The 17,849-nt window shown below is 44.0% G+C and overlaps 3 protein-coding genes across 3 annotated transcripts; all 3 read left to right on the forward strand.

Annotated features, from left to right (window-relative positions):
• Positions 1-1,660: 1,660 nt before the first annotated feature.
• LOC147990995 (uncharacterized) lies at positions 1,661-17,849 on the forward strand. Its single transcript, XM_087538482.1, has 14 exons — positions 1,661-1,799; positions 1,903-2,064; positions 2,150-2,298; positions 6,861-7,004; positions 7,087-7,360; positions 7,452-7,554; positions 7,649-7,779; positions 7,890-7,971; positions 8,085-8,193; positions 15,587-15,651; positions 15,857-15,932; positions 16,369-16,397; positions 16,591-16,744; positions 17,811-17,849. The coding sequence occupies exons 1-14, from the start codon at positions 1,661-1,663 to the stop codon at positions 17,847-17,849; spliced, it is 1,656 nt and encodes a 551-aa protein (XP_087394608.1).
• On the forward strand, positions 2,420-3,550 carry LOC147990996 (uncharacterized). The gene has a single exon (XM_087542923.1). The coding sequence runs from the start codon at positions 2,420-2,422 to the stop codon at positions 3,548-3,550; it is 1,131 nt and encodes a 376-aa protein (XP_087399049.1).
• LOC147990997 (uncharacterized) lies at positions 4,972-6,507 on the forward strand. Its single transcript, XM_087542929.1, has one exon. It carries the CDS (start codon positions 4,972-4,974, stop codon positions 6,505-6,507), a length of 1,536 nt encoding a protein of 511 aa, XP_087399055.1.

Consider the following 17,849-nt stretch of genomic DNA (forward strand, 5'->3'; position numbering starts at 1 on the left):
GCTATAGATGTAGTGGATGATGTTTTGTCATGCTAAGTGATGTTGTTTCCTTTGGTTAAAAGAAGAATTGTTCTGGTGCCGTTGTGTGGCTCTGCACTTATTTAGTACCTTTGATAGAATATATATGTGCTCTGTGACTTTCTGTGTTCTAATGGTTCTGTCTGCATTTATTTTGTAGATTGGAAAGGCTGATCTGTTTTTGAATCTGTGACCTGTTGCTGCTCCTCAAGGTTTGCTCTCCTTTTCCATTTGATGTCAGCTACCTTTGGGTTTAGATGTATTTACTTGTTTGTGCATGTTAGCATGGTTGTTGATGTACTGATAATCTCGCTATTCCGGATCTGCTCCGGGGGTCGTGTTATTTTTCAGTTTTTTTTTATAATTTCGTTGTGTGTGAGCAGGATGTGTGCTCTTATTTCAACTGTTATACCCATTTTGGAAGCCGTGGTGGCTCGGTGTTCTTTGCCGACGCTTTTGTATCTGTGTGAGGTCACGGAGGATGGGTCTGTTCTTGCTGGGGTAGAACTGGAGCTTCCAGGGGATAGTTCTGCTCCGGTTCCGCGACGAGAATTTTTTTGGAGCTCAGCCTGGTGTGGTTTTGTCCATGCTTATGAATAGGCTGCCCTCCAGGCTATAAGTTTTTTGCAGCGTCTGTATGGGTTTGTCGTTCGAGACTATAATTATGACTGTATGATGGCCTATAGGAGCTCCCTTCGTTCTTCCATAACTGTTGCAGTCTCTGCCATTCGGCGTGTTGGTCACTTGGAGAGAGAGCTATTGCGCTTGCGCCGTACATCTGTGGAGACGGAGATAAATCCAGATGTTAGCCCTGTTCTGGTCCAGTTTGACTGGGGTCTACTGTGCTCTGAGATGCTTTCCTCTCTTCAATCTCTTTAGCTATCTTTTCTGGGCTTCCTATTTGGGCATGTGTGCCTGCTTTGTACTGAATTGGTTCATTACTATGATGCAATAAAGTCCTTGGGCTTTCTATATGGCTCCTCCAGTGTTTTCTTTCTGTGTTTTGCAAGACTGAAAAGAATAGTCTTCTTCTTCGGATTCAATGCTCTTCCCACGTGCCCAAATACTAATAGTCTTCTTCTTTGGATTCAATGCTCTTCCCACGTGCCCAAATAATAAATATGTTACTTGTTTAATGATTCTTCCTCGGCTGGGTCTTTGGTCTTTGGACCGCCCCCTTCTCTTATAGAGAAAAAACTAGCACGGGCTTTAGAGGACCTTGTTCCTTTTGGGCTTCTGGTTCTTCATGGGCTTTTGGGAAGGTATTTCTTGGGCCACGAAATTTAGAGAATCTTGTTTGTTTGGGCTTATAGTTTCCCATGGGCTCTTGGGAAGGTGTCTCGTGTACTTGCTCTCTCTCTCTCTCTTGTTTTTTCGCCACTCGGATTTGTTTGATTGCCTTTTCCTTCTGCCTGTGTATTTTTAAAAAGGCTTACAGTTTATTTTTTGGGATGCCTCTCCCTTTCATTTAAAAAAAATGTTCCATTCCCTTTATAGAACCTTGTCTTTTGGATTCTGTTCCTGGGTCTAGGTGTATGCCTTTTTGCTGTTTAATGCGCCTGATTAGATTGCCTTTCTTTGTGTTACGTTCCTATTGCAGTGTGTTGTGGTTGTTCTGTTCTTCATGTCGTTCCTGTGAGTCATGCCTCAGCGCCGTTCTGTTCGTCGTAAGGCCGGTTCAAGCACCAGTCAACCACCTCCGCGCCGTGTTGTTCGACGAAAGTTGTCTTTCTGTGACTCACCGTTTCCCTACATATCCTCAGGCCTACCTAAAAGAAAATGTACGGGGTGCCCTTTTAAAATAAGTCCTTTTCCTTTATAGGTGTGCCTCCTGCACTCTCTCAATTCCTCTTCGTACTTGTGACAGGCCCTTTGTTTTTTTAGATGATGGTCTCTTCCCCGTTCTTAGTCCAGAAATTACGTCCCGTAATAGAAAGAGATGCAGGGTGGTTGTTGATAGACTTAGGGGGAAGGGGTCTGCCATTGGATCGCCCTTAAGTGCTGACTGGGTTGGATTCACGGCTGAGGAGTCTGAGATGCTGAAAGGTATGCTGAGTGCCGATATGCCTAGAAACTATTGTATGATGCATTGATGATTTACCATTGTTACTGAGTCAAGATAAATTTGCAGCTGGGTACCGAAAGAGATCTTTCTACGGTGGCCCAGACTACAAATGTACCAACTGTGGTGCAGTCTTCTGGTTCGAGGAGAGGGTGAGATCGGAATCCGCTATTATGCTAAGGCGGGTGATTTACAACAAATGTTGCAAGGGTGGTAAGGTGTATATTACACCTTTTACGCCCTTGTTTCTCTCTGAGTTGCTGAGATATAATGGTCCCTCGCGTAGCAGAGAGTTTATAAAAAAATCGTCAGTTCAACTGCCTCTTTGCATTTACTTCCATGGGAACTACTGTTGACCGTTCTGTAAATGATGGTAATGGTCCAAATATATACAAAATAAACGGCCAGGTTTGTCATCGAATGGGATCTCTTATGCCTAAGGAAGGAAATACCCCTAAGTATGCCGAACTCTATATATATGATACTCAGAATGAGGTGCAAAATAGGATTCTGGCTTTAGAAAAGGGTGAAAAGAGCGATGGTGGTTTAGATGAATCTATTGTTGAAGGCTTGATGCATATGCTTGATACACACAATTCTTATGTCAAAACGTTTAGATCAGCTAGAGAAATACTAACAGCCAATAGGCATGCCGAGATAGCCATTCGTTTAGTTGCCCCTGGAGAATCTGATGGCCCACAATTTAGCCTTCCTACAACTGATGAGCTAGCGTCTTTAATGTTTGGTGAGTTCACGGTGGAGGCTTCTTGTCGTGACATAATAATACACGGTAGAGATGACAATCTGCAGCAAATATCTTCTTTGCAAACTTCATATATGCCTTTGCAGTATCCTCTTCTCTTCCCCTATGCAGAACGTGGGTTTCAGCTCATGCTTAAATATATTGGTTCAAACCCTTTAGATACTAGCAAAAGAACCAGGCTCACTATGCAGGACTACTATTCCTATTGTCTCCACTATAGACCAGAGCAGCATAATCCATACCTTTGTTGTGGTTTGCTTTCCTCGCAGGCCATTGTATATGCACACGCTTGCATAGACGAGTGGAGGCTGCATTTCATCATGAAGGCTAATAATGATCTTAGAGCGGAGAACTTGCAAGGAGTCACTGATGATGTTGGAAAAGGGCAGACAGATGCAAGTTCTGTTGGCAAAAAAAACATACTTCCATCCTCTTCTACCGATGGCCGGCGTTATATGATTGAGAACTTCCAGGACGCGGTGGCTATTTCACGTGTCTTTGGCCCACCAGACCTTTTCACCACCTTTACCTCTAATCCCAAGTGGCCTGAGATAACAGAAGCCCTGTGTTCTGAGCCTAGCCAGATGCCTTCAGACAGGGCGGATCTTCCGGTCAGGGTTTATCACATGAAGCTCAATGACTATATTCATGATATTAAGAGTGGGGAGGTCTTTGGTCCTGTCATAGCGGGTAAACGTGCTTTGTGATTCCTCTGATCTCTTTTTGCCTGTTATTTTCCACCTCAGCTCGTGATATTTTTATCCCTTTGTTCACAGTACTACACACTGTGGAGTTCAAGAAAAGAGGGCTTCTGCATGCCCATATCCTGATCTGGCTTGATAGAAAAAAACGGGAGGTTAGTCTTGCTTTAATTGACTCTTTTATATCGGCTTCCATCCCTGATCCTGTTGCGGATCCTCTTGGATACGTTCTTGTTTCTGAACACATGATGCACGGCCCTTGCGGGGACGATGGTGTTAAATGTCCTTGCATGAAAGATGGATTGTGTTCAAAAAAAATCCTAAGTCATTTCAGCTTGAGACCTCTCTAGATGATAGTGGATTCCCTGTGTATAGTCGCCCAGACAACGGTCGTTTTATAATTTAAAAAAAGGTCAGGCTTGATAATAGGCATGGTGTTCCTTATAATCTGCTTGTGCTAAAAAAATACCAAGCACATATTAACCTTGAGTGGTGCAATAAAACCCATGTCATCAAGTATCTTTATAAGTATGTTACAAAGGGTCCTGATTTTTCAAAAACTTTGTTTGAAAGCATCAAAAACAAGCATGGTATTGAGATTGATGAGATCATGGAATATAGACAATGCTATTACATATGTGATAAAGATGGTTGCTGGAGGATATATGGTTTTGATATACACAGTAAGATGCCATCTGTTGAAAGATTGCCTGTTCATTTATTAAATAAACACATGGTGCGTTTCAATGTTAAAGCAAACCTGAAGTTAGTTGCTGACGATGAGTGGCTACAGAGAACAATGTTAACCGAGTGGTTTGTAGCTAATAGATGCCATGCAAATGCTAGGTCTCTTACTTATTGTGACTTCCCAACCAAATGGACTTGGCTAGCAAGCAAAAAACAATGGATTCCTAAAACCTCGAGTTATAGGATTGGTAGAATTTATTCTGTTCACCCTACAACTGGAGAACTTTTCTATCTTAGAATGCTCTTGATGGTTGTCAAAGGTGCCATGTCTTATACGGATGTTAGAACTTATAATGAGATTGTGTATGAAACCTTTAAGGAGGCATGTGCTGCTAGGGGCTTACTTGGAGATGATCTTGAATGGTATAGTGCGTTTGATGAGGCTTTGACCTGGGGTATGGGAGATCAGCTGCGCAGGATTTTTGTTACAATCCTTGTTCATTGTGGTGCTAACGATGAAAATGCTTTCTTCGAAAAATATTGGTCACACTTAGCTGAGGATATTAAGTACAATATCAAGCGCTCTTTTCGTGATGATAATCATGTTGTACCTCCTGATGAGCTGAGAGACATCTTGCTTGATAAGTTGACAGTTCTATTTAGTAAAAAATGGTTCTAATATTCTAGACCACAAGCTGCCATTAAAGACTACATATGATGATAACTCTGATGACAATGACATGATAACTGATGAACTATCTGCTGATCCTAAAAGTGAACTACTAAAGGCAGAAACCATGTACAACCAATTAAATCTAGATCAACTCCTAGCTTATAAGAATATTATCGACCGAGTTGTGTCTGGAAAACCTGGCTTCTTCTTTGTTTCTGGATATGGTGGAACTGGGAAAACTTTTCTCTGGAGTTCCATAATTGCTTATCTTAGAGGTAAAGAAATGATTGTTCTCACAGTTGCATCTTCTGGGGTTGCAGCACTTCTTTTACCTGGTGGTAGGACTGCTCATTCTAGGTTTAAAATACCAATCAGTCTAGATGACAATGGAACATGTGATATAAAAAGATCTAGAAAATTAGCAGAGATGATCGAATCAGCCTCCCTAATAATATGGGATGAGGCTTTAATGACGCATCGTAGATGTTTTGAGGCTTTGGATCGTAGCTTGCGTGATATTCTGTCTGCCGACGATCCTTCTATAGCTGAGATGCCTTTTGGTGGTAAGGTTATGGTTTTGGGTGGCGATTCGAGACAGATTTTACCAGTCATCGAGGGTGGGGCTCGCTCACAGGTTATAAATGCTGCTATAACAAATTCACCACTATGGCGTTTTATAGAGGTTCTACATCTTAAAGTGAACATGCGTTTGGCTGTGCAAACAACAGATCCTGTTTTACAAGCTGAGATAGCTTCTTTTGCTGGTTGGATCTTGAGTATTGGTGATGGTACAGCGCCTTGTGTTGCTAGACAAGGGGGGTGTGAGCCAAGTTGGGTAACAATTCCTGATGATATGTTGATCCATTCTGAGGAAAATAGAATAGGCGCTATTGTTAATGCTGTATATACAAACTTTGCTAAAAATTGTTCTAATCGAAAGTACTTGTGCCAAAGGGCTATCTTAACAACAACAAATGATTTAGCTCAGGAAGTTAATGACCATGTGCTAGCCTTGATGCCTTCTGCTGAGAGAGAGTACTTAAGCTATGATTCTATAGGAAATGTTGCTGACTCAATGCGTAATATGGATGTGTTTTATCCTATCGAGTACCTCAATACAATTAAAATTAACAATTTCCCACAGCACAAGTTGCTATTGAAAAAAGGTGTGCCGATTATGCTCCTTAGAAATTTGAGTCAGGCAAGTGGTCTTTGTAATGGTACTCGTCTTGTTGTCTCTAAACTTGGTGAGAAAGTCATTGAGGCTATTATCATGACTGGTTCTAATATTGGGGATGTTGTGTACATTCCAAGGATTTGCCTCACTGCCAAGGATCCTAAATGGCCATTTACTTTACATCGTCGCCAGTTTCCGGTCAGGGTTTGTTATGCCATGACTATCAATAAGAGCCAGGGACAAACTCTCTCAGATGTTGGATTATACCTGAAAAGCCCTGTTTTCACTCATGGCCAGCTTTACGTGGCGGTTTCACGTGTGACTTCCAAGAAAATCTTGAAAATACTTATTGAGAAGGAAGATGGCACACTTGGATCTCACACTAGAAACATAGTTTTCTCTGAGATCTTTGAGTCTTTGGAATAGTACCTGCGTCGTGCTTTATTTTGCGAGCTGCTTTTGGTCTCACTACTACTTGCTGCCTCTTAGTCTCTGTTATTATATGCTTCCTCATTTGGTGAAATATTTCTATTGTCTGCTCCCTTTTCAATAAGATTTGAGTTTGTAAATGTTGTTTTATCTGTTGCTGCTCATTACCTAAGATAGCGAATACTGTTCTTTTCTGTGCATCTATGTATGTGTCAAAGGTATTTTGGTAGTTCGCTTGGTATGTCTGTTCACTTGACTTCGATTAGGTATGCCATCATATTGCAAAACCTAATATGTTGCCTCTTTGTGTATTTTTACCTTCCTAAGCAAAAGTGTCTTTATGTTTCCAGATGGCGCATCAGATGCTCTCTGAGATACACAAGCACGGCAGGAAGTGGGTTGTCTCTGTCCTTGTCTCGCGCCTTTGGTTTTATCATGGGGGGACTGACAATGGGCCTATCCAGCACATGGACTTAGTTGTTCTTGATAGCCAGGTTTGTCTTTATATAGCTAGCTCAACGCCAACTGTCCATATTTGGCCTAGGATACCTTTCTAATTGTTGTTTTTGTTGGCAGGGCAACCATATGTATGTGCAGATACCTCCTCAGCGAGCAGAAGAACTGAAGAATGAGCTGCAGGAAGGAAAGGTATACATGATGAGCAGCTTCAACTGCATTGAAGCAAAGACAAGTTATAGACCTGTTGAGAGTCGCTTCATGATTCAGTTCACCAGGTTTAGCAACGCTGTTTTACGCCCGGGCTTGGAAGCAGATTACCCGTTCTGCACCTACAATTTGATCCCATTTCAGGACATCCCTAGGCCATGTGGGCCACCACCTCGTTTCCTTGGTAAGTTGTGTCACTGCATGCCTAAGTACATTAAAAACCACTTGTCAAATATCTGGAGTCTAATGCTCTTGCAAATTCTATGGTTTTGAAGATGTCATTGGAAGAATAACTGTTGTTTCTGATGTGGTCACTATCCAATCAATGCATCAGCCAGAGCCATCAAACACAAGGACAATAATCCTAACTGACTTACAGTAAGTGGCATTTGCTTCTTATTATGCATGCACCATTCTAGGCCACCTGCTCGTTCGTTTGTTTACTGATTTGTTCGTCATATGAAACCTATAGGGGCAAGGAGCTAAGGCTTGTCCTCTGGGGTGATCGAGCGATTGAATTCGAAGAAGAAGCAGTGCGGGCAAGAGATGAAAAGGAAGTTGTGATTGCAATTTTCGTAGGAACACTACCTGAAATAAATCAAGGTGGTCAACCTATTGCATCTTATACATTTATGAATTCTGTATTGTACAGCCTTTTCATTCTATGTTCAATGCAGCCTCTTACCCCTCTATATTGTTCAATAACTATGCAGGTGTTCAAGGACTTAGTGGTAGTTCTGCTTGCCGTTGGTACATTCACGAGGATCTCCCAGCGATAAATGACTTCCGCAACAGGTGATTTCTATATGCCTTCTAATTGGCTTCTCTTGCTTTAACCATGAATATGAAGACAGTGTTGTTTTCTTTGTCACGCTGCTAACTATCTCCCATGTTGCGTATTAAAATAGGCTGGGGAATAATTTCAAACCCATTGATAACAATGCTGCTTTGAGCGAGGGTACATTTACTACACGTATCTACGTTGATCCTGCTGAAAAGACTGTGTCAGAGCTCCTGGTACTCCTCTTTGGTGCAGTTTTGGGTTTTAAAGCAGCTGGCTTGGGAGCTTCTTTGGGCTTAGATGAAGCAGCCCCTGATCTTATGGCATCTCCCATAAGTTTCTTTGTCTTTGGTGCTGGTGCAGCATCTTCTTCTTCTTCCTCTTCAGAGTCTCTCATCATAGATGGCTTTCCAATTACTCTGGTCATGGTCTCCTTGACCCTCTCTTTCCTCTTCTTGCCATCTCCAGCTTCCTTGAGTTCAAGAGTGAGCTCCATTTTCTCACATGTGGCAACTTTCCTAGGTTTAGACATTGGCTGTCTTCCTGCTGGCCTCTTGGTCTTTAGACCTGGCTTAGTTGCAGCAGCAGTGCTATATTCCTTTTTAAGCACTTTCTTCTTGGAAGTAGCCTCATCCTCAACTGCCACATAGTCTTCATCCTCAGATTTAGAAGTTTTCTTCTTTCTGGCCCTGGTGGCAGCTTTTGGCAAGTTGTTGGGTGTGCTCCTGCTTCCATCATCTGAGCTGCTAGAGGGACTAGTGGCCTCACTCATGTGAACCTGCTCCTCTGACTTGTTCTGGTTGTCACTTTGATCAGACATATTGCAATCTCTAACAACTGACCCTATGGGTAGATATAGATGAGATAGAGTGGATGAGCATCACAAAATACAGAGGTTTTTGCAAAAGAATGAATCAAAAACTTAGTTTTAGTTTTCCTCAGAAAGCATTTCGGATCAACCGATTTGTAAACTCGGCGATACCGAAGCAGCTGTTGGAACCTAAACTAGTGAACTCGGTCAGACTGAGTCACAGTTCGGTGGCACCGAGACTGCTAGGGTTTCACAAAGTCCAGAACTCGGTCACACCGATTTGCAATTCTCGGTCAGACCGAGAATCACATGTGCAATGGCCTGAGCCAAATCGGTGGTACCGAGTTCCACAACTCGGTTGGTCCGAGATGGTTTCGGCGGAAACCTAACCCTAAATTTTCAAATCATCTCTAATCTACGGAGTGTTTTTTGACTGCATAAGATAGTTTCAATCATGGAAAGATTCATGGCGAACACAATGTGCTAGGAATCAGATAAGGATAGCACAGTGATCAAGTTCATACCCTAGTTCGGCGATGAACTCGCTACGGCGGCAACGGCGAGGATGATTCCCGTTGACGGTGGCGGAGACCAGCGGCAGGAGGCAACTGGCGACTAGGAGAACGATCCGGAGACCCTGGAGGCAGAGCGGGCTAAGCACGGGCGAAAGAGTTCGGAGAAAATTTCCAAAATTTTGCCCGTGGGTATATATAGCCCGACCCTGTCGGTGTGACCGAGTGGAACAACTCGGTGGCACCGAGATGCATAACTGCAAGCAGTTGCTGCAACTCGGTGTGACCGAAAGTTCAATCGGTTGCACCGAGATTGAAAACCTAGATCGAATTTGTGATCTCGGTATGACCGAAATGGGTGAGTCGGTCAGACTAAAACGCACAATGAAGTTTTGGAAGTTTAAGTCTATGACGAATCGGGGACTCCGAGTGCTCCTCACACAGAGTGGTTCGAATCTGACTTCATCAAATTTTGTGATGTAGCATGAATAGAGTTTGAGACGAGAAAATCATAGATAGCTAGAGAAGGTTCTTAGGCATTCTTGTCCATCCACTTGGCAAGTGTAGGATCGAAAGTATGTCTAGAGGGGGGTGATTAGACTACTTGACCAAATAAAAATCTATCCTTTCCCCAATTTTAGTCTTTGGCAGATTTTAGCTATCTTAGCACAAGTCAAGCAATCATAACACAATTCAAGCAAGCATGCAAAGAATATATGAGCAGCGGAAAGTAAAGCATGCAACTTGCAAGAATGTAAAGGGAAGGGTTTGGAGAATTCAAACGCAATTGGAGACACGGATGTTTTTGTCGTGGTTCCGATAGGTGGTGCTATCGTACATCCACGTCGATGGAGACTTCAACCCACGGAGGGTAACGGTTGCGCGAGTCCACGGAGGGCTCCACCCACGAAGGGTCCACGAAGAAGCAACCTTGTCTATCACATCATGGCCATCGCCCACGAAGGACTTGCCTCACTAGCGGTAGATCTTCACGAAATAGGCGATCTCCTTGCCCTTACAAACTCCTTGGTTCAACTCCACAATCTTTGTCGGAGGCTCCCAAGTGACACCTAGCCAATCTAGGAGACACCGCTCTCCAAGAAGTAACAAATGGTGTGTTGATGATGAACTCCTTGCTCTTGTGCTTCAAATGATAGTCTCTCCAACACTCAACTCTCTCTCATAGGATATGGATTTGGTGGAAAGAAGATTTGAGTGGAAAGCAACTTGAGGAAGGCTAGAGATCAAGATTCATATGATATGAATGGAATATCTTGACCTCAACACATGAGTAGGTGGTTCTTTCTCAGAACATGTGTATTGGAAGTGTAGGTATGTTCTGATGGCTCTCTCCACGAATGAAGAGTGGGTGGAGGGGTATATATAGCCTCCACACAAAAACTAATTGTTACACACAATTTACCAATCTCGGTGAGACCGAATGGAGAAACTCGGTCAGACCGATTCAGCAAACCTAGTCACCGTTAGGATTTTCGGTGGGACTGAGATGCAACTCGGTAGGACCGATATGGTTAGGGTTAGGGCATAACATAACCTCGGAGTGACCGATTACACAAACTCGGTGGGACCGATTTTGGTAATAAGCTAACCAGAGAGTTGGTCAGGTAAACTCGGTGGGACCGATCGCTCATTTTGGTGGGACCGAAATGTTACGAAAGAGAAATAGAGAGTTTACATTGCAATCTCGGTGGGACCGATCGCTCATCTCGGTAATACCGAAACATTACGAAGGGAAACAGAGAGATTACAACCCCATCTCGGTGTGACCGAGATCCCTATCGGTGAGACCGATTTGCCTAGGGTTTGTGGCAGTGGCTATGACATTTGAAACTCGGTGGCGTCGGATAGAAAGAATCGGTAGGGCCGAGTTTGACTTTTGGTTTAGGTCATATGTGGATGTGGTTAGGTAGTTGAGGGTTTTGGAGCATATCACTAAGCAATATGAAGCAAGAACCTCATTAAACAACACCTCATCCCTCCTTGATAGTATTGGCTTTTCCTATAGACTCAATGTGATCTTGGATCACTAAAATATAAAATGTAGAGTCTTGAGCTTTGAGCTTGAGCCAATCTTTTTGTCCTTAGTATTTTGAGGGGTCCACTTTCCTCATCCATGCCATGCCATTCATTGAGCTTTTCCTAAAATATTAATCTTGGAATAGCATTAGCTCAATGAGCTATATGTTGTTAGGAATTACCAAAACCACCTAGGGATAGTTGCACTTTCAGTAAGAGAAAAAAGAAACCAATCAATCAAAACAACAAGTGGATGTCCTTAAATGAGTAAATTATGCAACCAACATGCTCACACAATAGAATGGCAATTCAAATATGTGGCAAAGCATGCACAACCAATTCTAGCATCTATCAAGCAATTGGCGATGACTAGGTCATCTATATATGAGTATATTGACTTAGGAGTCAAATGGGAACATTTGATAATAGGTCATACTCATCGTGTAAGCACAAGTGGGGTTACCACTTTTTTATAAAGCATTGTTGTTTTCACACCATTAGAGTTGCTTTAGCTCAATTATTAGAGTAAAGCTCCCCCTAGATGTGAGATCCCCCCTAAGAGGGATGAACTAACCTTGGGTTTTGTCGATGATGACTTCATGTAGATGTTGAAGATGTGGATGCTCAATGTTGATGTAGATCATTTGGAGCTATCCTTTGGAGTGAGTTGCACTTTCAATACCTACACGGGTTAGTCCCACAAGGAACAAACAAGGATATCCATAGACATAGAGTGATGCACACACAAGATGAGTCTATGAAAGCTTTAGGTTACCTTGTCCCTTGTCTTACCAACAAGAGGGTTTGTGACTCCTTGAACTAGTGCAAGATTTGGAAGTTGATTGCACTTGTTCTTGCCAAAATGATAAGAGTGAAGTATGTTGGCGGAGTCATCCTCAAGAACTCTCTAGTTCTTCTTCTCCGGGATCCACACCATCTTGATGGGAATCCTCAGAGTTGTAGTTGTACTTGATGAAGTGGAACTTGATGTAGTCTTGGGAACCCACTTGACCAAGGCCTTAGGAGCTTCTTCAAATGCATAAATTTCCTCTTGAAGCTTGTCCTTGCCTTTTTCCTTGTGGTCTTGTGGTGGAAGATCATCTTGAGCTTGTGTCCCTTTGAAAGAAGTAGGATCATACTTCTCCTGTTGAGGAACAAACTTCACCTTGGGGTATTGATCTTCTTCCCACTCAACTCCATTGGCATTGAACTTTCGTTCAAAACCAACACCTTGGTTCTTCCGATGCCTTCCTTGCTTGTGTACAATTTCCTCGAATTGCTTACTCCCAGCAAGGCTCTTGTAAACACCTTTCTCTATAATTCCCTTCAATAAGCTATTTTCTTGCTCAAGTGTAACTTGGCTAAGAGAATCATTAGTGGAATCAAGAGAACTACTAGAAGCAACAACATTGGATTTAGCATGATTATTGTTACTACTAGAGGAAGAATCTTTCTTGTTCTTGTTACTAGACTTGACTTGAGGCATGTAAGTGGATAAGAGTAAACACTTGGAAATGTAAGAAGAACTTTTCCTGCGAAGATCATCATTGATTGCCTTTAAGAACTCATGCTCTTGCTCAAGGTTGAGCTTTTCAAAACGTAATTTCTCATGAGTCCTTAAAAGTTCTCGATGATCTCCTAAGATAGTTTCATGAGCTAACTTAAGAGTGTTTAGTTCTTTAGTTAGAGACTCAATCTTCTCCTTATCATTGTCATTCGTTTCATCTTGATTAGCATGATTAATTGATGTTTCATCATAGTATTCATCACTAGATTTGTCAACAAGTAAATCATCATCACCTAACAAGTCATCTTCATCACTATTGAAATCAACATACTCGGGGTGTGATACCTTTGGACCTTTGGCCATGAAGCATCTTCCAATTCCTTCATTTGGTGAATCAAATATGTCGTAGGAGTTGGTTGACACAAGTGCTAGACCGGCAACACCTTCATCTTGAGTGTATTCGGAATCGGAGTGATAGCTTCTCTCGGAGTCATTGTCGGAGTCGGAGCCGGATACCCATTAACCAACATGAGCTTGATATCTTCGTTTTGTGTAGCTCCTTGATGACTTGTCCTTTCTTTCCGAATCCTTGTTTCTCCATGAGGGTCTTCTTTCATAACGATCATCTCTACTCCTTCTTTCTCTAGGTGGTGATTCTTCTCTTCTACTTCTTCCTTTTGGAGAATCTTCTCTTCTTTTGTGGGGTGTCGTACACTCATTGGAATAGTGTCCGGGTCTTCCACAATTGTAACAGTTTCACTCTTGACTAGAAGATCTTTTGTCATTGTAGGACCTTGACTTGGAGCTTCTCTCTTTGCTTCCACTCTTGTAGAATTTGGTGAAGTTCTTCACCATTAAGCTCAATTCTTCATTGAAGGTTTGTTTCTCACTTGATGTGGGGGCTTCACATGAAGCTTTGTAAGCACCACTTGATTTATTGTGAAGTTCCTCCTTATCCTTGAGTGACATCTCATAAGCAACAATTCTTCCAATGACTTCCATTGGCTTGAGATCTTTGTAATTGGGCATCATTTGAATCAATGTGCACACGGTATCATATTTTCCATCCAAGGCTCTTAGGATCTTCTTGATGATGAATCTGTCGGTCATCTCTTCACTTCCTAAGCCAGCAATCTCATTTGTGATAAGAGCAAGCCTAGAGTACATTTCAGCGACACCTTCACCATCCTTCATTTTGAACTTGTCAAGTTGACTTTGAAGCACATCCAACTTGGATTCCTTGACGGAGTCAGTACCTTCATGCATGTCAATCAAAGTATCCCAAATTTCCTTTGCATTCTCAAGACGGCTGATTTTGTTAAATTCTTCGGGGCACAATCCGTTGAAGAGGATATCACAAGCTTGAGCGTTGTATTGCAGCATTTTCAACTCTTCCGCAGTGGCTTCACGATTCGGTTCTCTCCCATCAAAGAATTCACCTTGCAAGCCAATTTAAAACAAAACAGAAGCTAGGGAACTCGCTCTGAGAACGCTCCCCCGATCGCGTTGCTCGTTGGCCCTCCGATCGAACCTTTTCCGGTCAGCTGCCTACCTTTGGCCGTCCGATCGTTGCGTCTTGCTGACTCTTGTTTTCACCGCGTCATTTTTTTCTCCGAGTCCATGGCTAGTGGGCTCATGTGGCCGATCTGTTGCATGTGTCAATCGCTGCCGGGTGAGAACGAGCGAGTCCTCGTGCGCCGCGCGTTCAGGGCGCTGCTGGCGTCGTCCGTCGTGGGGATGCGATGTGCGCGTCGTGCGTTGTGAGAAGGCTGGCCGACGCATGCGCACCCGGTTTGGCCTTTCTCCTTGCGATGACATGTGGTCCCGCGCTACTCCTGGCCCCGCTCGTCTGCTGCCCTGGCCAGGTTCCTCACAGGATGGTTTGACCAGGCGTTCGTGCGGCATGCGGGATGGGCTTGGCGGGTGATCAGTGGCGTGCGTCACGGAGGGCCCGTGCAACGCAGGGTGGGCACAGGGTGGGCTGCCGCGTGTGCACCTGGCTGGTGGCTGGTGCTACGGCTGCGAGTGGCCCTCGCTGACGCATGGCCCTGCACGTCAGCTTCCTGGTGTCTTTTACCCGTGTGCGCGTTGCCTGTTTGGCCTGCTGACCTCATGATTCGGCCGGCCCGGCGCATGGAGAGTGGGCGAGCGGTCTCGTCTCGCTTGTCTCGTGGAACGGCAGCGCCATGCCACGTTGTTTCCGGGCTGTACTGCTGGTGGCCTGCTACTGTTCCCTCCGCGTGGGCGGGGCCAATGGACATGTGTGCGGTGCAGCATGGGTACGCGTGACGCCCTGCATGACCGGCGTGTGTGTCGGCGGTGCGCATTCTGGCGGGTGCGCTCTGTGGGGTCGTTGCAGCCTATGACGGTAGGCTCGGGAACCCCTGGGCCCGGTAGGCAGACCGGGTGTCTATGGATGTGTGGTGGGTTGCCATACGCCTCTGTGAGAATTTCCCCTGCCATTGCGGTGGCCGGGGGCCTTTTCTCTCCGGTTTCCCCCTTTCCTCCTTCTATCCCTCATTTCCTCCATGCCGCTTCGTTCGCTCGCTTTCGTCCACGCTTCCAGGCCGCCGCGTCCTCTCCTGTTCGCCTGCCTTCATCCAGTTCGGCCAGCTTACGTTGCGGTTCTCGCCATGGCCACGCGTTCCTCCATGGGTGGTGTTGGTTGAGGTTCATCTTCTTATCCTTTCCCTGTTCGTGTTTGTCGTTCCTTCTCCTGCTTACTGACTTGGTTTGCTTGTCTTTACTCCATTGGTGCGCAGTTTGTTGCCGATTTTCCCGTTGGCTCTTACGTGGGAGCGTGCGCCATTACGTTCTTGCTGTTCAGGTTAGTGTTTGTCCCTTCTGCCTCTGTGTGGACATATGCCTTTGAGGTGTTTGTTGAAATGGTTGGGTGCTGCTCGATAGGATGGTTGCCTGCTACTGTGTGCTCTGCTTTGCCATTTTCGCGTTCCGTGATTTGTGCATGTGCATGCTTCATGCTGTTCGTCGGCGACTAATATAGTATGGTTTGTGTTTTAGGTTGTTTTCAGGTTGGTCTTCAGGTTGGTTGGCTGTTCGTCCATGTTCGCTTGTTGGCTGCTCTTCCGGTTGTGCTTCGTCATTCTGGTAATGTTCTTCTCTTTTGCCTGTTTGTCTCTATTTTTGGATTATCGGGAGATGCATTGCTTAGTAATAGCCTGAAAGACTAGGTTCGAGAAGATGTCGTGCCTAGTCCGTTTTGGTTGGCTACTGCCTCTGCAGTGGCCCTGAAGGTTTATACTTCTTGTGTTTTTACTTTGCTTGAAAAAACACGGTGGTTGAAGTTGATTGATGGTCTTTCGCTTCCTGCATGTATACAGTTTAATTGCTCAGTAATTAAAAGTTGCTATAGATGTAGTGGATGATGTTTTGTCATGCTAAGTGATGTTGTTTCCTTTGGTTAAAAGAAGAATTGTTCTGGTGCCGTTGTGTGGCTCTGCACTTATTTAGTACCTTTGATAGAATATATATGTGCTCTGTGACTTGTTGTGTTCTAATGGTTCTGTCTGCATTTATTTTGTAGATTGGAAAGGCTGATCTGTTTTTGAATCTGTGACCTGTTGCTGCTCCTCAAGGTTTGCTCTCCTTTTCCATTTGATGTCAGCTACCTTTGGGTTTAGATGTATTTACTTGTTTGTGCATGTTAGCATGGTTGTTGATGTACTGATAATCTCGCTATTCCGGATCTGCTCCGGGGGTCGTGTTATTTTTTAGTTTTTTTTATAATTTCGTTGTGTGTGAGCAGGATGTGTGCTCTTATTTCAACTGTTATACCCATTTTGGAAGCCGTGGTGGCTCGGTGTTCTTTGCCGACGCTTTTGTATCTGTGTGAGGTCACGGAGGATGGGTCTGTTCTTGCTGGGGTAGAACTGGAGCTTCCAGGGGATAGTTCTGCTCCGGTTCCGCGACGAGAATTTTTTTGGAGCTCAGCCTGGTGTGGTTTTGTCCATGCTTATGAATAGGCTGCCCTCCAGGCTATAAGTTTTTTGCAGCGTCTGTATGGGTTTGTCGTTCGAGACTATAATTATGACTGTATGATGGCCTATAGGAGCTCCCTTCGTTCTTCCATAACTGTTGCAGTCTCTGCCATTCGGCGTGTTGGTCACTTGGAGAGAGAGCTATTGCGCTTGCGCCGTACATCTGTGGAGACGGAGATAAATCCAGATGTTAGCCCTGTTCTGGTCCAGTTTGACTGGGGTCTACTGTGCTCTGAGATGCTTTCCTCTCTTCAATCTCTTTAGCTATCTTTTCTGGGCTTCCTATTTGGGCATGTGTGCCTGCTTTGTACTGAATTGGTTCATTACTATGATGCAATAAAGTCCTTGGGCTTTCTATATGGCTCCTCCAGTGTTTTCTTTCTGTGTTTTGCAAGACTGAAAAGAATAGTCTTCTTCTTCGGATTCAATGCTCTTCCCACGTGCCCAAATACTAATAGTCTTCTTCTTTGGATTCAATGCTCTTCCCACGTGCCCAAATAATAAATATGTTACTTGTTTAATGATTCTTCCTCGGCTGGGTCTTTGGTCTTTGGACCGCCCCCTTCTCTTATAGAGAAAAAACTAGCACGGGCTTTAGAGGACCTTGTTCCTTTTGGGCTTCTGGTTCTTCATGGGCTTTTGGGAAGGTATTTCTTGGGCCACGAACTTTAGAGAATCTTGTTTGTTTGGGCTTATAGTTTCCCATGGGCTCTTGGGAAGGTGTCTCGTGTACTTGCTCTCTCTCTCTCTCTCTCTTGTTTTTTCGCCGCTCGGATTTGTTTGATTGCCTTTTCCTTCTGCCTGTGTATTTTTAAAAAGGCTTACAGTTTATTTTTTGGGATGCCTCTCCCTTTCATTTAAAAAAATGTTCCATTCCCTTTATAGAACCTTGTCTTTTGGATTCTGTTCCTGGGTCTAGGTGTATGCCTTTTTGCTGTTTAATGCGCCTGATTAGATTGCCTTTCTTTGTGTTACGTTCCTGTTGCAGTGTGTTGTGGTTGTTCTGTTCTTCATGTCGTTCCTGTGA

The sequence above is a fragment of the Triticum urartu genome, chromosome 1A, assembly GCF_056163025.1.
Source record: "Triticum urartu cultivar PI428250 chromosome 1A, HENAU_Tu73, whole genome shotgun sequence".
NCBI lineage: Eukaryota > Viridiplantae > Streptophyta > Magnoliopsida > Poales > Poaceae > Triticum > Triticum urartu.